This window comes from Eptesicus fuscus, chromosome 17, assembly GCF_027574615.1.
Source record: "Eptesicus fuscus isolate TK198812 chromosome 17, DD_ASM_mEF_20220401, whole genome shotgun sequence".
Taxonomy (NCBI): Eukaryota; Metazoa; Chordata; class Mammalia; order Chiroptera; family Vespertilionidae; genus Eptesicus; species Eptesicus fuscus.
In genome coordinates, this window is record NC_072489.1 from 55,111,911 (window position 1) to 55,134,893 (window position 22,983).

Sequence of the window (22,983 nt, forward strand, 5' to 3'; positions counted from 1 at the left end):
GTTGTGTACCAAAGAAAGAAAAAAGAACCTGAGTCCTTGGTGACACTTAAACCACAGATTCAGCCAACCCTAGAGACTGCCTTATATGTGGATTTCATTACAAGAGCTAATTCTTTCCCTTATTTAAATCACTTTGAATCAGGCCTTCTATTTCTAGCAGCCAGAAGCATCCTAATAAGAATGACTGGCGAGTCAAAAAAGATTGAATTTGTTCATGTGTAAATGTTAACTCAATGTGTAGGAATGGAAAATGCAGAGGAACGTTAACAACGTGCTGATTCTCTCAATTCTTAACACAAGTTTTATTTTTCTCTTTAAAAAATTATAAAATAATATGCACATGGTTAAAAATTAAAACCATGCAAAAGGTTACACAATAAAAAGAACTGTCCCACAGCAGACCCTCTGTCCCATTCCCCAAGGTCCTATCCTACACTAGGGACACTTTTGTATAATCTTTCTAAAATACTGCTTACGTAATATGTGGATGTGCTTTTTTTCCCTAATAAAAAAGAAAACACTTGCTAATGGAAAAATATTACACACTGCTTTGTATCTTGCTTTTTCACCTAATGTCTCTTGGGGAAGATTTTTCTCTAAAATAACATGGACATGTCGTTATTTTTAACTGCTTATTTTTCAACTGTAATTATCTTCAATAAATTACTTAAATAATGGTCCCTGCTGATCATAGATATTTCTCCCAGTGTTCTGTTTTGTGTTTTTTTCTAGTTGTTCATTTGTGGTGGTTTTTGTGTGTGTGTTTTTTCAGTAAAGTATATCTTATGGAGAATAAATAATTTTGAAGACTGGTATAAAACATGCAATCTCTATGCTATAGAATATATGATCAACCTAAACATCCCATTCCTTAAATCTAATAAACAAAGAGGAATTGGAATAATGATTTTACTCCATTGGGATAATGAGCCCCTCCATTCAATAGGAACACTAACATTAAGATTCTACAACTTTAAATATTTAAAGGGGGGGAAGGACTAATCAACAGAGTCAACAGACTACAAATTATACTCAAGGCATAATTTTCCAAATGAGAGAGATCATCAGAATGGAAGCAAATTTTATTGTTCTATTTTTTTATAGAATGACTTACTTGGCATTCATGATTTTAGATACATGTATTCATTCTCTTTTTCTGAGGATAAGAAATCTTTCTTATACATCTTTATTTTCCAAGAACAATATCTTCCATATGGCAGAAATAAAATAAATGCTAATTGGGTAGTTACTGATATTAATGCCTAATTGTCTACACAGCAATATTATTTATGTAATTTTAAAACGGAAAATTCTTCTATGCCAACACTATCAAACATTCCTAAAATAGATTATTTTCTATTTCTACCATAATATATAGTAAAAGAAAAACAGAACATGCTTCACTCCCGATACTCAGACCAGTAAACCAAGCTCTAACTTACCATATATATGAAAAGAGGCACAATGCTCTGCAATGCTCCCATATACTGTCCAAGAGCTATATTAAACCTTTCAATATAGAGATCTGGAGGGCTGGCCTGTGAGAAAGAACAGAAATGTGACCGTTCTGGGAAACCAGGTTTAAAGACCTGTCACAATCCAAAATGCAAAGGGCTCTTCTTACAAGCTTAGAACATGTAAGGGATCTCCTTCTAATTCAGCTTCCATTATGACGTACTTAAACGTCTGGTGCACACTAGTGCCTTTTTAACATTTTCTTAGTCTTCCTAACTGTCTGCAAATTGCATGTTATTTCCACTTTACATATGAAGCAACCGGGCCTCAAAATATTTAGTCCCTTGACTATTGTCCCACAGTTAACAAGCCCAAGAGCTTAGTCTCAAACTTTGGTCAATCTGAGTCCTTCCATCTACTTACATTCCTAAAACCTTCAGAAAAAAGTTCACATTTCCAATTTAGGGCACACTGTTTACCTCTTTCCATTCATATTCTGCTCTTCCTCGTGCACAGCCCAGCACAGCAAACACACGGAACTGCTAGCAGTTACCAGGTATCAGTATACTGTCAGGCTTCCTTGAGTATTTTCTACTTGAACAAAGTCTTTAACACCACCCGCTCAACAGATTCACCTGGCTACTTCTATTTATCCTTCAAGATTTATCACTTCCTCATAAATATCTGGGATATATGGCCTCTCAACAAGGCACCATCACACTTATTCACTTCTCCCAATGTCCCTAAACTTCAAGTCCTTGGAGGGCAAGATTTATGTCTTATCTTTACATCTCCAGTGCTGACCACAGAGCCTGGAACATAGTAGGTATACATAAAGGCATGTCTTGCAAGAACAGAGCTTTACTTAAATCTAAGTAAAGCTTTACTTAACTGGTTGAAATCTAATCTAGCCTTTTTAAAATCTAAATTATTTTACTTGTAACAAGGCTGTATGACATTACACAATGCATTTAGTACTCTGAATTTTAATTTCCATACATATAAAATTAAAAAATACTAATTGTGCTACTTCTAAGATGTGCTTAGATTCAAAGAAAATACTGTGTAAATATTACATGCATATATATTTGCATGTGCAAATATTATATATGCATATGCAACTAGTAAGTAAACTTAATGAATTAACTACCCATTTGTCAAGTACTTCATAAAAACCCATTAACATTATTAAAAGCATTCCTTATTAACTAAAGAAATTGGGGAAATGGTCCTACATTATGGGCAAACTTTTAACTATAACTAATGAACAGAAACACATGCGGTATCTTTCTCTAAAGTGCTTCAAAGAACTCTAGAAATGGTATTTCAGTATTCAAAGAAATAAATTTTAAAAGTATTATTTGGGGGGAAAAATCTGAAGAGTTTTTGCATTAAAATAATTTTCCCTTTCCATGAAAGGACACTTTATCTATTTCAAAGTTAAAAGCATGAACATTGATCAAAAGGCATACTTAATAGCAGACAGAATAAATAAAATTGAATTCCTTAGCTATTCTTTTCAAGAATCCCCAAAGGTTATGAGTAATAAAAAGCACTTTTTGTACTGAATCAAATGTCAGAACATTTACTTAGCTTCCACATTTCATGCAGCACTTATTCAAAACCTTTTAAATGACAGGACTATAAATTATAACAATCTCCTAAAATAAATTTAATCTCTTTACTAGGAACCTAGAAAAAAAACTATTTTTAAAAACTAATCAAATTGTTCGTCCTTAAAACTTAAATTCAGTATACTTTGGGCCCCACTGGGAAAATTGCTACCTATTTGATTTACATTATTTCAACATGAATATATTTGGCTTGGACATTAAATGAAACTTTTTACCCTTGAAACAAGCAAGCTTCATTTTCTTCTCAAACAAGAAAAAGCAAGCTGCCAGAAAAATAACTGCTACTCTAAACTTGCTCCAACTTTTCATAACAGACCTAGATTCCCTGAAATGTATAATCTGGCTGGTAGGAGGAATGTTTTAAAATTTGTTTTAATGAGTAATATAGTCATCTGGTTTAAAATTCAAATGAGTTCAAAAAGGTTTAGAGTTTACCTTTCACTCCTTCCTCACTGAACCAACACTTAATTCCTTTATATCCTTCCAGAAGAATTTTATGTATATACAAAAAAACAAGTATCCCATTTGTACCCCTTTTCACACAAATGCTAATATACAATCACATGGATCTGCAATTGTTCTAAAAATGTACCTTGGAAACGGTTTTATCCTAGTGGTTCTCACATATTTTGGTCTCAGGAACTCTTTACACTCTTGTTACATATGGCTAGAGGCTACTGAATTGGACACGGCTGATGTAAAATGCAAACAAGTTCCACAATTTCTTTTCTTTTTTTTTAATATATATTTTATTGATATTTTACAGAGAGGAAGGGAGAGGGATAGAGAGTTAGAAACATCGATCAGTTGCCTCCTGCACACCTCCTACTGGGGATGTGCCCACAACCAAGGTACATGCCCTTGACCGGAATCAAACTGGGACCTTTCAGTCCACAGGCCGACGCTCTAGCCACTGAGCCAAACTAGTTAGGGCCACAGTTTCTTATTTATATCCCTTCTTTACCTACACCCCATCCCCATCCCACCAAAATGATACAGGAAAAATTAGGAATATGTGCTTTTGTGTTCACAAAAACATTCCTGTTTTCTTTAAATAATGACTTTTCCATGTTAAAATGAAATAGGGAAGAGAAAGGGTGGGAGGGAAGGATCTAACAAACACTACAAGGGCACTAACATCTATCTTTACAGAAGTAATGCACGCTCACTAAAATTTTTAAAAATTAAAAATGCAATTATAGGAAAATAACCACTACTAACATCGGGTAGATAACTACCATTAACGTGTTCTTCTATTCTTGTGTCAGTGCATGTAACAAATATGGAATTCCATTATTTTGTAATCTGCTTTTATCACTCAGCTACATATCATCATTTACCAGGTCAAGTATATTTCTACAACATAATTTTAATAACTGTCTCGACACACCATTGTCTATTTCATCAGTCCCATTTCATTAGATTCTTAAACTGTGATTTGCTGTTTGTATTACCCAGGTTTGCCTGGATACTTCTAGCCCAGAGCACTTAAGGGGTACAAATGTGAGTAGCTTCAGCAACAACACAGTCTTATATTTAAACATAAATGGCACCACTTCGTGCTTAAGAGCAAGACCAGCTTCGGGATCAATGGTTCTTCGATAGCCCAGTGACTCTCAAAGACTGCAGCTCTCAGCTCTCCAAATCGCCTGAAGAACTTGTAAATGACTGATTCCTTTGCCACACTCCAAAGTCCTGACACAGAAACTTTCCAGAAGGTATATTTTTAATGAGAACTTCAGGGGATTCTTTAAACAGCTGCTCTGGCAGCTGTTCAGCATTTAGAAATGTCCACTTCAAAGGAAAGAGGAGCTCTAAGGGAAGGCAGTCTAGAGAATTCAAGAAAAGGTTGAGCAGTAATCACCATGCAACACAAGGCATTGACTGCATGGCAATAGTGACAATTTAGCTGCCAATTATACTGAAAACAGTAAAAATATGATGCACTAACATTTCAACATTAGCATTAAGACTATAAGTGAATTTTTCTGTAAATTTAACCATTTCTTGACTTATCAAATTCAGTGATTATAAAGTTATTAAAATGGAACAGTGAAGTGCCTCCTCCACTTAGAATGCAGAAATTCATGAGAACATCAGTCCCACACTTATGATTATATTAAAAAAAAAAGTCTTGTTAATCTACTAATCTATCTTTTGACCTGAAGTCTCTGTATTTTCCATACACCCAACCAACTGAAATGAATTCTAAAGAGTGACAAGCTCCTCTAAGGAAAGAAAGAATATCCGAACTGCTTCTCCTTCGGTGATGGCAGCCATAAAAGCTGGCAAGAAAACCATAGCAGTTGAATGAATCATTAAAGGCCAAGTGTGAGCTAACAGCACAGAATCCCCCAGAGCCTCACACAAGGGCAGTCCCCACCTAGTGGCCAGCTCTTTCCCATGGGTTTCCACTGGGTCTTTGGGAGAAGATGGAAGGCAGTGAAAGAGATGAGAGCTGCCCTCGGTGGCACAGAGATGCCACGGTTTGAGGGTGGGGCAAAGTACCTGAAGAAGCCCATGCACGCTCTGCACCTACTGGAGCTGAAAAGGTGGTGGTTAGCTGCCAATGGAAGACATAAACAAAAGCCGCAAGTACCCTGGACCCTGCTCAGATACAAAGCAAAAGTCATTTGCTGAAGGGTGACCCTACACCTGGTGACCCTTCTCTGATCTAAGGCAAAAACTGTCTACTGCTGGAGGTAACCCTCCAGCCCGCCTGTCACCAGCAAAGGTCAGTTACCAAAAATTAAGAAACACCGAAAAATCGCCCTAGCCGGTTTTGCCTCATGGATAGAGCGTCAGCCTATGGACTGAAGGGCCCTGGGTTCGATTCCGGTCAAGGGCACATGCCCGGGTTGTAGGTTCAATCCCCAGTAGGGGACATGCAGGAGGCAGCTGATCCATGATTCTCTCTCATCATGGATGCTTCTATCTCTCTCTCTCTCCCTTTCTCTCTCTGAAATCAATAAAATTATATTTAAAAAAAGAAAAGAAACACCGAAAAATCAAGAAACTATAACCCAATGTCAAGAATTAAAGAGTCAACAAAGCCTAGATGCAAAGATGCCCACAAACTGTAACTGTCTATAAATTAACTCTGATTGATATACGTAATGACCTGGCAGAAAAGGTATATACATCATGTATAAAAAGGTGGGGAATTTCAGCAAATTGAAGGTGTGTTTTTTTTAAGTCAAATGGAAATGCTAAAAATTCTCAAATTTTATTTTAAATCTTTTAGCATTCATTCCTATATTACCAAATATGACTTTGGCATTTTGGACACACAAATGAACCTGATTGCTCTCTCAAGGATCCTTAATATTATTTTCTGAGACAAATCAGAAATTCCTTTTAAAAAAATCTGCCTCTACATGACTAACTTTAGCAAAACAATGTGTAATATGCTTTTAGTCTAACTGGCTTATTCCATGACTTTCCAGAACAAGAGCATTCTGCCAATGGACAGACGTGTCAAGGCTCCAGAAGCAACATAAATTACACCTGAGGCTGACAAAGATGCCACATAAAAATGAATTCCCTCCCAGATACATCTGACATTCCATTCTCATTCCTGCTGTGAAGACAGTTTCCATAGTAGACTATCCAAAAAATGGCAAATTCTATAGAAGGTAAATGAACCACAGGAGCCTTAAGCTATAACATACATATTAGATGCTCCTCAGGTAATTTGTAAGAATGAGTTTCTAATTAAAGGTAACAATAAAGAAGTCAAAGGGAGTCCAGAAGACACTTCTCTCCTGACTCTCAAAGTTAACTGCTCCTATTGTTGCTACCAGTATGATATGGACATTTCTCCCTCATTTATTTCTAAAATAAGACTTGCCTCGTTTTCCAAATAGCTTAAACAGTAAACTGAATTAAAGTCTAGCCTCTGTAATCCAGGATTCCTTCAGCTTATCCATATAACAATGAGATAAATCTAGGTTCTAATCCTAGTTTTTAAACTGTCTGGCTAGATGACATAGAGAGGTTACAAAAGGCCCAAGGGTTACTTAATACAGAAAATATCCAAAGAAGTCAGGTGGACTAGGATAACTTCTCACTTTCCTATCTACTTCATTTCTTAACACTTGGTGAAATCTACCACCTTAACCCTATTTGCTTATTTTTTAAAGAAAACTTTTTCCTTATATCTTTTCCAATTTAAGAACATAACTGTCTCAAAACAAAAAGTTTTAAAAAGAGCACAACTCATAATTGTATTGGGTTCACTGTGACAATAAACAACAGCAAATAACTGTTCTTTATTTAAGTGATCTGACTCTCTTGCTCATCCCAAATTTCATTTTCCGAGTTCAAGATGCTGTTTGAACTAACCAAGTAGATGGTTCTAGTAATCTCAGCTGTAAAGCTAACAAATGCCGTTTATCAACTAGTAATTACTTTTGTAGACTTCTCCTTGGGATCTGGCATTATGTTAAGCCTATGAGGAGAAAACACCGTCCCATCCTTCAAAGGATAGTAAACTTACAGGGTGTCTCATTGGCAAATTTTGAGACAAGAATAACTTTGCTGTAACAACTGCTTTAAGTTCTAGTTTGGATTAATAAATAGATCTCCAAATAACTTACTCAGAAAAAAATTTCAGTAGAACATGCATGTGAAGAGTTGGCAACAATGTTTATTTTACTAGAAATCTATGTAAAAAGGATAACAGGCAACTTTCTTATTATCTAAAATCTCCCTCACTCTGGAAAGGCATAAATACCATATTTGGGGAAATGAACGTTTTTAAAAATACTTTTTAGTTCAACAGGTATAAATATTATAGCCTTTAAAAAATATACAAGACAAGTTGAGTTATGCTGCCACCCACCGGACAAAACACAAATAGCAAAGCAACCCTTGCTCTGATTTTAAACACCTAGAGAATCTGGCTCAGTTTGTTGGCAATTTGGAGGTGTCTCTGAAGAGTGAATCAAAGATAACTAATACTGACTGATTGTGGTTTATTTTTCTATTAATTTCCATTAATATAATAAATAATAAACTGGTTTGAGAGTCAAATTATATTTAATTCAATCAAGATATATTTATCTTTAAACACATAAAAATACTCCAATTTTTTTTATTAAATGAAAGGTTAACATGTAATTAGTTAACTTCTTTTTCATTAAAATAGTTGACAAATACTCATTTAAACTGTTCTAAATTCAGCCCTATTTGAGAATAAAAATTGCAACGTTTTCCTTTTCCACCTGTCATTGTGGTCTGTCCTCCTCAGGGTCCTGAACTCAGGTTGGTCCTACTGGTGCTATTCCTAACATTTGAATGTTACTATTCCGGCCGGGAAACCAAATCTCTGAACACTGTTTATTGGGGGTAATGTACAGTGTTAAGTTCCAAACTACTGACAAAGAAACTGTTGCTAGTGGATTCCTAACTATAAAGCTACTAGATCAAAACATCAGAACATTTTTATTTGGTAAAAGTAAAAATATAGTCTCAATTCAATAAAATACATTAACATATACCATAGATTCATCAACATTATATGGGGAGAGTATGTCTCACAACTGCTCTAGTGACTTCCAAATTCAGATGTATACAAAAATAAAAATGTGGAAGTGTCATTTAAGACAGTTTTAAGAGTGCAGGATGTTAGTTATATTCATCAAATTCAATTACCCAAATGGTAGTTGGGTAAAACAAGATATTCTAAATATTGTAAATTCAAATATGTATTATGTCAATCAAAAACAACCCCCAAAATCTCAGTGACTTAAAATAACATAGCCTGGATAAACAAGATGTGGTATTTATAATAATAAAAGCTTAATATTCTAATTAGACCAGACATCCTTCCGGACGACCTTCTAGAAGCCGCAGCGGGCAGCGGCGGGGGCCAAGCCCCCTTGCATGAATTTCGTGCATCGGGCCTCTAGTAACTATATAATGGAATGTTATTCAGCCATAAAAAGAAATGAAGTATTAATCATGCCATAAACATGAATGAACCTTGAAAAGTTAATTAAGCCAGACACAAAAGGCCACATATTGTCTAATTCCTTTTCTATGAAATGTCCAGAATAGGCAAATTCACAGAGACAGAAAGTAGATTAGTGGTAGTCAGTGGCTATGAGGAGGAAAGAATAGGGAGTGACTGCTAATGAGTACTGGGCTGTTAGTCTGGGACGGTGGTCGGCAAACTGTGGCTCACGAGCCACATGTGGCTCTTTGGCCCCTTGAGTGTGGCTCTTCCACAAAATACCACGGCCTGGGCGAGTCTATTTTGAAGAAGTGGCATTAGAAGAAGTTTAAGTTTAAAAAATTTGGCTCTCAAAAGAAATTTCAATCATTGTACTGTTGATATTTGGCTCTGTTGACTAATGAGTTTGCCGACCACTGGTCTGGGGTGACTAAAATGTTCTAAAATTAGTGGTGATGGTTGCACAACTTTGTGACTATATTAAAAACTAACACTGACTGATTGTACACTTTAAAAAGGTGAATGTGTCCTGGCTGATGTGGCTCAGCTGGGTGAGTCGTCCCATGCACCAAGAGGCTGAGGTTCAATTCCCAATCAAGGCCTATGCCCAAGTTGCAGGTTCGATCCCTGGTAGAGGGTGTGCAGGAGGCAGCCAATCAGTATTTCTTTCTCATATAAATGTTTCTCTCTCTTTCCCTCTCCCTTTCTCTCTCTAAAATCAATAAAAACTTACTTTACAAAACAAAAAAGGTGAATGTCAGGACATGTGACTTATACCTCAATTAAAATAAAAATTTTAAATGAACTAAAAAATTAAGAGAAAATGTATAGCAAATCTTTCTTTCTCACTCATGTTACATGCCCATCTTGAGGGTCTGCTCCATGTCAGACTTACTCAGAGATTCAGGTTAAGAGTGACTCTACCAACTAGAACACTTGGGAGGTTAAGGAATCATGGAAAATTGCACAGCCGAACTCAAAGGCTTCAGATTTTGGGGTACGTACTTCACTTTCACTCACAATTCATAGACAAAGTAAGTCAGTTGGCCAAGTTTAAATTCAATGGGATAGAGAAGTACTCTTATCATGTATCCAGAAGGAGGAGAATTAGAAGCATTTGGTCAATAGTATTATGACTAATACATTTATCAATGAGTTCTTAACTTGGCTCAAAACTAAAACAGACCAAGGGAAAACTATAAAGTCAGGATTCTTACCCTCAAGAAGCTCAGTATGGCAAAGATGACATCCTGCTTGATAACTAAATATATGTCAAAATGCTAAACTAAGGACTATAGTAGCAATACAAATAAAATAATACAGAAGCAAAAAGGAGAAGGTGATTAATTAAGCTTATCAGGAATAGTGAAGTTAAAAGTTGGGCTACCCTAACCGACAAGTAGAATGTCCCCTCTTCGGAGAGGGAAGGGAGGAAAAGTAGAGGCAAAAGAAACCACTGTTCCCAGTGGCTATTCCATGCAAACAGCCTGTCTTGGCACATGCTGCAGACTTTCCTAAAATTTCTCAAAAAGCAGCACCTGGCCTCGGCAAGCCAAATACCTCTCGTAAGTGGGCCCAGCCCCGGCACTAGTGGCAGTTGGCCTTGGTTTGCAGCTTGATCTCTCCTTAGCACTTCCGAGCCAAGCACAAGCAGCAGCCATCTGGAGATCACTTTGTAGCTCATGCCAGGTGGCCCCGGGCAGGGCACACGTGGCAGATGACCTTGGCCTGAACCTACCAGGAAGCCCCAGAACCAGCACAACTGATGGACAGCTTCAGACCACCTCCCAACCTCCTCCACAAGGGACACACTCAAAGGGTGGACGCAACAGGCAACAGAGCCCCGGTGAAGCTCCATGGGTTTGACCCCTGCACAGCTGATCCTCCATGGTGGTTATAGCCAGTCCTCGTAGCCAATCCAGCCCAAGGGTAAAGCCCTCCCACTGAGATGCCAACAGCAATCAAGGCTTAACTTCAATAGGAAAGTGTACATAGTGTACGGGGAGAGGGGAAGGGAGGCAGGGGACTTGGAGTGCCCAGCTCAGGTGACTAGGGAGGCTGTGCTACTAAACCTTACAGGACAACTACTATATAAAACCACACTACTAAGCACAGAAGACATAGCAAGTCTACCTAATACATAGAAACAAACCCAGGGAGTCAGCCAAAATAAGGAAACAAAGAAACATGGCCCAAATGAAAAAAACAAAACAAAATTCCAGGGGAAAAAAACTAAACAAAATGTATACAAGCAATCTACTAGATGCAAAGTTCAAAAACACTGGTTATAAGGATGGTCAATGAACTTAGTAAGAACTGCAATAAAGATAGAAAACATAAAAACAAAAATAGAAAACATAAAGAACAGTCAGAAATAAAGAATACACTAACTGAAATAAAAAATACATTACAGAGAATCAACAGTGGATCAAATCAGAGATTTGGAAGATAAGGAAACAGAAAACATCCAATCAGGATAAAAGAAAAAAAAATCCAAAAAAGTAGATAGTATAAGGAGCCTCTGGGACAACTTCAAGCATATCAATATTTGCATGATGGGGATGCAGGAAGGAGAAGAGAGCATGACATTGAAAACTTATGTGAAAAAAATCATGATGAAAAACTCCCCTAACCTGGTGAAGGAAATACACATACAAGTATAGGAAGCACAGAGAGTCCCAAACAAGATAAACCAAAGAGGCCCACACCAAGACACATCATAATTAAAATGCCAAAAGTTAAAGACAAAGAGAGAATCTTAAAAGCAGCAAGAGAAAAGCAGTTCGTTATCTACAAGAGAGCTCCCATAAGACTGACAGCTGATATCTCAACAGGAACTTTGCAGAACAGAAGGGATTGGCACAAAATATTCAAAGGGATGAAAAGCAAAGACCTACAACCAAGATTACCCAGCAAAGCTATCCTTTAAAATCAAAGGACAGATAGTTTCCCAGACAAGAAAAAGCTAACGGAGTTCATCACCACCAAACCAGTATCACAAGAAATTTTAAAGGGTCTTCTTTAAGAAGATGAAGAAAGAATATAAAAAATATGAATAATAAAATGGCAATAAATACATATCTATCAACAATTACTTTAATGCAAATAGGCTAAATGCTCCAATCAAAAAAATCTATGGAGGCTGAATAGATAACAAACAAGACCCTTACATATGCTGTCTACAAGAGACTCACTTCAAAAGGGATGGGAAAAGGTATTTCAAGAAAATGGAAACAAAAAAAAGCTGGGGTAGTAATACTTAGGACAAACAAAATAGATCTAAAAAACAAATTAAATGAACAAGCATAACAGAAACAGAGTCAGAGAGAGAGAACATTTTGACAGTTGCCAGAGAGGAGGGGGTTGAGGATGATGGGTGAAAAGGGTGAAGGCATTAAGTACAAATTGGTAATTACAGAATAGTTATGAGAATGTAAAACACAGCACAGGGAATATAGTCAATAATACTGTAATAACTATGTATGGTGTCAGATCAGTACTAGATTTATAAGGGTGATCACTTCGTAAGTTATATAATGTCTATTCCCTAGGTTGTATGACTGAAATTAATATAATAGTGTAGGTCAACTGTAACTGAAAAATATAAAATTATTTAAAGCAAAAAAAAAAAAAAAGAATTAGTAGGTAAACCTTTCAAAGCTATAATGCACAGATCAGGGGTTTCATCTACAATTTATATATAATACCTAGGTACTAAATATATTTGTTAAATGAATAATGATCTTGTATTTAGTGGCAAAAAGATGAAGAAAACACTTTACACTAACAACAGGAAAAGTATATATTTGGCTATGATAAACAATGCTCTGGCTATAATTAAGAAAAAAAAAAAGAAAGCTACTTAGTACAACAGTTTGGGCTAAATAAGACTAAGATAACTCAGCACACAGGTAAGTAAAGAACAATATCTAAGCCCAAAGCACACCACAGCACTTTCTAGAAACTGTGGCTATTTCAGAATTGCTGGAGTACTTCCCAACTGTGGTGTGGATCCATAATTTATTGCTGAGTGACTTTCCTATACATCATGTTACTTCTACTCCAGTACTAAAATGTGATCTGGCCCTGGCATAAAAATAGTACTTGACCTTCAAGCACTGGAAAACTTACTGAGGCAGAGAGAGATGTTGGAGGGATCAAGAGGCCAAGTGTTTTCTTAAACAGAGTATTTTCTACAACTTGCCCCAGATTTTACAGCCAGGATGATGTTTGTCTAAAGAGGGTTTATCAACAAAATTCTGACTTCAGCCCTGACCGGTTTGGCTCAGTGGATAGAGCGTCGGCCTGCGGACTGAAAGGTCCCAGGTTCGATTTCGGTCAAGGGCATGTACCTTGGTTGCGGGCACATCCCCAGTAGGGGGTGTGCAGGAGGCAGCTGATCGATGTTTCTCTCTCATCGATGTTTCTGACTCTCTATCCCTCTCCCTTCCTCTCTGTAAAAAATCAATAAAATATATATTTTTTTAAAAATTCTGACTTCAGTTGTTCATAATTAGCAAATTTCAGAAACTGGTAGGAAAATCACTCTTCAAAGATAATTTTTTGAAAGTTTCAGAAAAAAATTAACATATACACATTTATATTATAAATGCCACCAAATACTAAAGTTCACAGGAAAAAAATAAGGTTTTAAATAAATATTCACATGGTAATAAATGAATCAGTTAAAGTCTGAAATATATTCAACCTAAAAATTTCCACAATGTATGTCAAAATTTTAAAATAATAACCTATTACAAAATTAGCTGCTTTGGTCAATATCCATCTAGAAAATGTTTATAAATTTATCTCATACTCAAATTAACAAGCCTCCAGAGGTTTATTACACAGGCTAATTCCAACCAGTCAGAAAATCCCAAGGAAGCAAAAAGCAATACAATCAGTTCTTTACCTGCAGCTCCTTTGAGACTCTCTCTAAGTGATTAGTTATCTTTTTAATCAGATCACTATACATCTGTTCTGAGTGCTGCTGGCATACACATTTATACACACAACTGTGGGGGAAACAAAACAGAAAAACTAGGTTAATGATGAAGCATGTAATTCAGCCTAAGGTTAAAGCATACTCTGTATATACAGCCACTGGTCAAATAACCAATTCAGGCGTAAAAACAGTGACCAATCACAACTTTTAAATAAAAAAATTTACCCTGCTCCAATCAGTGTTCAGATGGGAGAGGTATTACCACCAGCAACAAATAAATCTTTATGAGTACTCTACTGCACATTTTATCAATACTAGATAATCTAATACTTGGTGATAATCTGAGAGTCTGACTATGGTAACTCCTTATAGACCAGCTCCTCTCTCATTTTAATGATTGTCAAAATAAGGAAGAGAGAGTGTAATGGGTAGAAAGTTTCTAACTCACAAAAGCATTTGCAATGTAACCTCTTTGTGCCTCACTTGTGTGGAACAACTCAGTTGTCACTTCCTCCTCTTGTGACTGGGCTGATCTCATACCCACCCCAGTTCCTCACTAATTTGCTGCTTCTGTTTACCAGGAGCTGGGAGACAAAATAACCAGAGAGTTAGAACTGTGTGTCACTAAAAATTGACAGATTAAGCTAAAATCTCCCTGTGAGGCTAAAAGTACATATTTTTGCCCTTTTTTGCTGACCTCCATCGTTTCTGCATTATATATGGCACGGATGGCAGGCTGAGATGGAGTTAACTCTATCTTGGTTTGAAAACCAAGTCTGAAGCAAAAAGTATAAATCAAACCTCCAATCCACATGTGTGTAACATATAAATAACTTTAGAGCCTCATCTTATATGTTATATATTATATATTATATATTATATGCATACATACTATCATACTCGGGATGCCATGAACTTCAATATACCCTCTCAAACCCAGGCGAATTAAATCCAACTTACCTGTATATCTGTTCATAGGATATGGGGATATAGTCACCAGGACTCTGGGTTAAAAGCTGATCTATGGCACCATCCAATTTTGGCCAGTATGTGCTCTTATAATCTTCAATAGTTATAACATTCATTACTAAAAGTAAAAAGTAAAATAAATATTACTATTACCACATGTAAACAGGAACTAGAGCAATTTTGTATCCTCAGTCAAATTCCTTTTAGATTTCACACTGACACTTTATCACCTAAATACAAATCAATTACTATCCCATTTCAAAAAACTAAACAACACCAAAACAGCCTGGTCAGGGATTCTAAGAAACCATTAATTATGATTTTAAAAGGAATTACTATGAGTCTGTCCATCTTTAAAAATAAAAACAAAACAAGCAAATATCACTGGTTTCCCTTCCTGGTTTCTGTAAGCTTCCGTTATCAGTGGAGCCACTCAAACATGCACTGACCTTCAAATACCCATCTGTCAATGATGTAAAAAGATGTCCTATCTGTGAACCACAATAAGGCTATGGAACACCCCTGGTAAAATCTACCTAAGCATGACTATGAAAATTAAAGTCCACATTCTACAGTAATGCCCAGCCAGCTTGGCTCAGTGGCTGAGCATTGACCTATGAACTGGGAGGTCCCAGTTCAATTCCCAGTCAGGGTATATGCCTGGGTTGTAAACTCGATCCCCAGTGGGGGGCGTGCAGGAGGCAGCTGATCAATGATTCTCTCTCATCATTGATGTTTCTATCTCTCTCCCTCTCCCTTCCTCTCTGAAATCAATAAAATCATTTTTTAAATACTATAGTATAGTAACAAAAGAAGTTACTGAAAACCTGCAGAGACTTACTAGTGCCTCCTAGACATTACTATAACTCTGATGGGCTCTTGCTATCTTACACTTTGGATAAGCCCAACAGAAAAAAGCATCAATGAACTAGAGCCTTACACTGCAGGCTTACCGCATTCCCTGGCTAGCTTACTTCTTCACTCCAGGTTTAATAAAGCATCTATCACAAATGTCCTAACAACTTTGATATCCAAGGTGACAGCTATTTCACAACAATGAAATGAAGCTAGTGTTAAAAAGAACTACCCAAAACCTCTAAGACACCTTATGTCTTATGAACTACCTCAGAAGATCAGAGCTAACAACTACTACATCCAGTATTTTATTGTTTTACCAGAAACTGGGGAGCTCAGGGGTTCACTTCCCCAAGGGTTCATGGCTGATTACTGGCAGAGATACCAGGCAAAACAAAGCCTTTACCTAGCTTCTTTCTATCACATCAATGATTTCTAAATATTAGTCACTGAGGTTCAAGATGCTTCTCATCCATTATTCTCCAACTCCAACCTATCTAAAATATTCAAATCGGAAGTATCTACTCAGTTGAGATGACACAGGTGTAAACCACACTAACAGCATGCAGGTCTGCCACAGTTTTAAAATTCTGTGATTTCCTGCAAGATTTAAAAACAAGTCATCTTTCCATGGCATTAAGACCAGGAAAGTTTAACTTTGAAGTAGCAGCGCAAGGCAGGTGTGCTGAGGGAGAAACACCATTAAGTGCACTAATAGGTGTCCTGCAGGCCTCTGAGAAGTTCAGGACTTGAGGACAGGATACAATGAGTGTGAATTAAAGGCAGAGAGAGCTGGTGGGTGAGAGGTGAAGATTGACTGGAAGACTAAACAGTAAAGAGAAGTACTGTTCGTGCAAAAACTGAAAGATAAAAGCTTGAGATTCGAAGACACAGATTCATGGTAGGGGTGGGGGTGGGGGTGAGGGTGAGGTGTGTGTGTGTGTGTGTGTGTGTGTGTGTGTGTGTGTCGCACAGGGCTTGTGGATTTTAAGTCAACACCAGAAATGCTCAAATATCTAACCCTGCTCTTCTCTTTAATTCTAGAATGCCATCAGCCAGAAGAAATGTACTTTCTCTCCTGCTCCACCAACCCACCCCATCATTCTCCCTTCAAATGGAAGATCCTTCTTTACGGAAACTGAACAATCGCAGAGAAAAGACATGCACTTCCTGCACAAAGCAGCAGTTCTGCAGAGAAGCCCACACTTTTACTTGGAAAGGCCCCTCTCAAACACAGAACTACCAATTAGCCTTTTTCACTTTTAAATATTAATAGAGCTAAAGATCATCAAGATTTGCAAAGTCTCAGACAGGAGAGATCAAAACAAACAAAAATTGATATGATAAAAACAAAGATAATTAAGAAAATAAAACTCGCCCAGAACAAAGCAAAAACTAATTAACAAACTTAGAGAATGAAAACAGGAAATCAACATCTGACTAACAGTAATAATTCCAGAGAAAAGGGAAAATAGAGAAAATGTAAAGGGAGAAAAATATTGACAAATACAAGAAAACTAGAGGCCGGATGCACGAAAATTCGTGCAAGAGTATGCCTTCCTTCCCCTGGCTACCGGCACCGGCTTCCCTCCTCCAGCTGCCCGCAGGCACCCTGGACCCGGGCTGGCTTCCCTCTGGCCCCGGCTTTGTCAGGAAGGATGTCCGGAAGACGTCCGGTCTAATTAGCATATTACCCTTTTATTACTATAGATATCCCAGAAATGTTCAAGGAAAAAAAAGTCAAATGGCATCTGAACTCTCCATTCTAATACTGCAAGCTTAAAGTCAATGAAACAACACTAAAAAGTCCAAGGAAGAAAGATTTTCCGTTAAGATTTCTATATACATACTAACAATCAAGTGTGAAAGCAGCATTTTTATATATACAAACTTATCCACACACAAATTTTCTCAGAAGATATGTTCTAAATACAACACACACATACACACAGAATACACCAATAAAAAGGAAGACATCAGGTAACTATTTGGGAAGTCCCTGAGTAGCAACTGTGCAGAGACCCTAAAGAACAAATAGGCAAAAAAGGAGGGGATAGTAGAGGAATATCATGTAAGGAAAAATATCCTATAAGTAAATTACATCTAGAAAATTAATACTTTAGAAAATTAATTGTAAGGCTAAAAGCAAGACACCCATGAAAAACACACAAGGTGACAAAACAAGCCAGAGGAAAACCATTTGGGCAAAAATTGAAAAAGGATCCCCAGTCAAATTTATAGAAAATACTCCTTTATTAACTTTTGGTCGAGAATATGTTTGTATATTTTCAGAAAAAAACTCCGAGACCATGTGGATTCCAGCAAGAGAGGAATCGACAGGACTACTCCAGCCATGAAGACAGAAGAGAAGCAGTCCAGAGATGGAAGACGCTGACGTGGCCTTCCCATACTAGCAGTTAGCAGCGGTGCATCACTGCAGGTTGCCCAGGACCAAACCAGATAGAGTCGGACCCGCATTACCACCATTTGTCCACCATCCAGAACTGAAATGTCAGTGCTGACATGTACACATAAGGAACTGTTGGACATTGAAATTGGGTCTCAAAAGAACGGTTGGCCCAGAAAGAAACTCACTACACACTGATTCATTTGCCTGTCACCATAACCATTATTGCTTGTCTCATTTTTGGTTCTTATAAGTGTATTTCTAATAGCACATGATCTCACTCATCTAGGGGAAATAATTAACAACATAGACTGATGAACAAGAACAGACCCAGAAACAAGGAGGCATGGACCAGACTGTCGGGCCTCAGGGGGAGGGTAGGGAAGGGTGGAGGTAAAGGGGGGGATCAACCAAAGGACTTGTGTGCAGGCATATGAGCCTAACCGGCAGTTAAGGACAACAGGGGGGTGGGGGCATGTGTGGGGAAGGGGGTGGGATGGGAATGGGGGGACGAGGACAAATATGTGATACCTTAATCAATAAAGAAATTAAAAAAAAATAAAAAAAGAACAAATAGGAACAGGAAGACTAACAGCTTCACAAGCAGACAAAAAGAAAATACTGATTAACTGAGCATTGTGAAAACACCAGTGACAGATATATGGTGAATCTGAGGAAGCTGTTGCAACGTTTTTAAGATGAGCTTAACAAAAATCATGGAAGTATAAACAAGGCAACTAATACCAAAGTTTTTTCTATGTGAAAGAACATGTAATCTGAGTATACTCCTGGCCCTTGAGTGACTATTTACATACTAGTAATCATAATGTACTAGGTGTACCAGTAAATAATGTGGATTTTTTTCAATAGACGGAGTTACACATATGTTGATATATATGCGATTTGATATGTATGCTATTTTGTTGTATTGACAGCAAGCTTCAAAACTTCATATGTCAAATTTGCTGAAGGTGTTAACATCATAGATATCTTTACGCTTAAAAATGTCGAATTTTGTGCCAAAAAAAAGCACTTGCAAGAAGTTTTAACTCATTACTTCATTTTGAAGAAAAAGTTATCGTATACTTCAGGAAGCTTATGGTGAACATGCTCCATCCATCTCAAGATACTTGTGAACATTGGTTTAAACACTTTAAAAGCGATGATTTTGATGTGAAAGACAAAGAACGTCCAGGTCAACCAAAAAAGTTTGAAGACCAATAATTACAAGCATTATTGGATGAAGTTGCGTGTCAAACTCAAAAACAACTTGCTGAAAGATTAAATGTTGCTTAGCAAACAATTTCCGATCGTTTACAAGCAATGGGAAAGATTTTAAAGGAAAGAATATGGGTGCCACATCAACTGAGCGAAAGACAAATGGAAAGCCGAAAAGTCATCAGTAAAATATTGCTTCAACGGCACAAAAGGAAGTCTTTTTTTGCATCGAATTGTGACTGGCGATGAAAAGTGGATTTATTTTGAGAATCCCAAGTGCACAAAATCATGGGTTGATCCAGGTCGACCATCAACATCGACTGCAAGGCCAAATCGCTTCGGAAGACAATGCTCTGCGTTTGGTGGGATCAGGAAGGTGTGGTGTATTATGAGCTTCTAAAACCAGGTGAAACTGTTAATACTGATCGCTACTGACCACAAATAATCAATTTGAACCATGCTTTGATCATGAAACAACCAGAATGTTCCAGAAGACATGGCAAAGTAATTTTGCTTCATAGTAACGCACCATCACACACTTCAAAACCAGTTAAAGACCCGTTAAAAGATCTTGCCTGGGAAGTATTAACCCACCCGCTGTATTCACCAGACCTTGCTCCTTCAGATGACCACTTGTTCCGATCGATGGCACACGCACTTTCTGAGCAGCACTTCAAAATGTATGAAGAAGTGGAAAATTGGGTCTCTGAATGGTTTGCCTCAAAACAAGAAAAGTTGTATTGGGACAGTATCCACAAATTACCTAAAAGATGGGGGAAATGTGTAGCTAGCGATGGACATTACTTTGAATAAAGCACTTTCGATGTTTCTCTTGAAATTGTTTTCTTTGATTACAAAATCCGCCATTATTAATCAGTACACCTAGTAAATGGTCGATTGACTGAACCAAAACTTATGGTATTAACTGAAGAGATGAGGTGTGTGAGAACTAAATCCTCACCTTAATGAGAAGTCAATAGGTAATATAAAAGTGATAAATTAAAGAATAACAATATTAACACATTAAAATGAGTAGATAAATATCAAAAGAAACAACTAAATGCATTAAAAGTGATTGACTCTGAGTAACAAGTCCAGGAATGGAAGAGGCAGGGGAGGGAACCACTGATTTTAATTATGTGTCTTTTCACAGTTGGAGTTTTCAAATTACAAACTTTTAATAAGAGCAAGTTTTGGTTTAAGTCCAAAGAGTTTCCTGAATCTTAAATCCTCAGAAATGGAAAAATAAATCTAATGAAATTAAATTTTCATCTCAGTATTTCCAATATTCTAAAGCACAGAATGAGAAAGCTCAGATTGACTGATTGCCTACTAATCCTCACTTCCTTACTGGTCCATAGACATCTTTAAAGAGACAGACACACACACAGACCTACCTATACTCCTCCCACATTCAGGTCAAAGGTAGTGCCAGCTCCCAGTCATCCAAACCAGCGATCTTGAGTCTTCATCCTCCCTCCTTGACCCATAAATTTTGTAGAGTCTAGTCCCCAAATATTTCCAAAATCTGACACCCGTCTCTTCCAAGGCTGTATGTCAAGCATGTCAAACTCACAGCCCACGGGCTGCATGCGGCCCACAACGAATATTTTTGCGGCCCAGTCAATATAACGGTATGTAAGAAACTTTTTAATAAAATTTTCGAAACTTAATTTTTACAATACCCTGTTATACATAATTATTAATAACGAACTACAACGTTCACTAATGACTGATTACTATAATCGTGTTGCATTCATTTCCCTTATGCGCCTTACGCACAGGCGCACCATTTCTCTCCACTAATACCAGCAGCGAATATTTTAGCAGCCAATTGCCACATTATGTCTTGTATGCTTATTAATTTGTGCGGTTATTCAGTGTCTGGTATAGTAAGTTAATGTTCAAGAAACTATATTACTTTTTATTGAAATGTTCTATTATTTTATGTTAATGATTACTCATTTATTTCAGCCCTTTGTATTCAGCATGTCTCTATCAAAATAAACCTACGTTTCTATGAAAATTGAAGCTTTTGTTTTTTTGCAGCCCACATAAACTTAAACCTTGTTTATTTGGCCTGTGTTAGCCTTTGAGTTTGACATGTTTGCTGTATGTGTTCAAGCCTTCATCTCTTGTCTAGACGATAATAATTACAACCCACTAACTAACTAGTCTTTAGGTCTCCAATCTCTCTCCTTTCTCATCTAAACTAACACACTAAGACAAATTTCACCAGGCTGACTCCCTTGACATCCTTTAGTGGCTCCTATAGAAGAAAATCCTACCTCTAACATGGAACGCATGCCTGTCACTCTCTAGACCTTTTTTATTGTTGTTAATACACACCAGAGGATTTCCATTGCCTTTCAGAAAGAGAGGGAGGGAGGGAGGGAAACATCGATGTGAGAAAGACACACTGACTGTTGCCTTCCGCGCGCGCACACACCCATGACTAGGAGACAGGGAGCAAACCCAAAACCCAGGCACGTGCCAGGAACAAACCCGCGACCCTTTGGTGCATGGGCCCACGCTCGAACCACTGAGCCACACTGGTCAGGCCTCTCTCTAGACCTTTCTATCTATCCACGTTTAATTGCGCCATGCCCTATGTGCCTCACACCTTATGTTCCAACAATAATTTCAACTCTGGGTCTTAAGCACAGCCTGCTCCCTCTGCAAGAAAGTCTCTTCAAGTCATCCTCAATTCTCCTGACAAACTTCCATTCAGTTTCATAAACGTTCTGTTCCCTCTATGCTACCATATGCATACATAACTTAATTATAACTACCTGTCCTTTATCTCCTCCACTAAACTGTGTCTCATTCATCACCAGAGGCTATACTGTTACCTTGGCATACAGAATAAATATTTGTCGAGTAAAATGCCATTCAGATGTCTAGACAGCACACCTGCAACTACAAATTACATGTCTCTGTAAGTCTATCTGCAGAGGTTAATAGCCAAATGTCCACAAAAGTGTAAGAAAAATTAAAGGCCAGCTTGCCTTGTCAAGACATATTACAGAAGGGTATCAACAGCATTTTTTATATAACACTTAACAGTTTAAAATGTGATTACAATGGTCTACAACTTACAGTGTTACAGTTTAAGGGGGAGGTAAACAGCATTCAATTCTCTTTAGGGATTTGAGACTGGAGCTTACATAAACGTTACAATGTCTGTCTCTTACAGTTTCATCAAAGCCACTTTGGGTAATACATATCAAAAAATGGCAAGACAAGATCCCCAGTAAGATTCCAGAATGCAGCCAGTCGATCAATAGCATAGGGATGCTTGCTGCAGCACGACTCCCACTAACCCGGAAGGCAAGAAGATGCCAAATAACCACCACAGGCTGCGGACAGTGTGTGTTTTAAGACCTGAATATATTAAGTGATCCACTTGTAAAACAATCTACCAATATGAAAACTGGCAGGCAGGACCTGATCAAGTAAAGGGCAAATTTATTTATGATTTAATAAAAATCAGTTAATTTCATTCAATTCAACAGTCAATATTTAACACATTTTTGAACCAGAA

At 37.4% G+C, this 22,983-nt stretch overlaps 1 protein-coding gene across 3 annotated transcripts in view; it reads right to left on the reverse strand.

The window, feature by feature from the left end:
- The window catches only part of CACUL1 (CDK2 associated cullin domain 1), a 46,074-nt gene that overhangs the window by 17,193 nt on the left and 5,898 nt on the right, over window positions 1-22,983 (reverse strand). For 2 of the 3 annotated variants that reach the window (XM_054729376.1, XM_008144355.3), the window contains exons 2-4: window positions 14,951-15,077; window positions 13,958-14,060; window positions 1,443-1,538 (exon numbers count right to left, since the gene is read on the reverse strand). In XM_054729376.1, the coding sequence (XP_054585351.1) occupies window positions 1,443-1,538; window positions 13,958-14,060; window positions 14,951-15,077 (326 nt within the window). The remainder of the gene's footprint in view (window positions 1-1,442; window positions 1,539-13,957; window positions 14,061-14,950; window positions 15,078-22,983) is intronic. The other variant, XM_054729377.1, reaches the window with a different exon arrangement.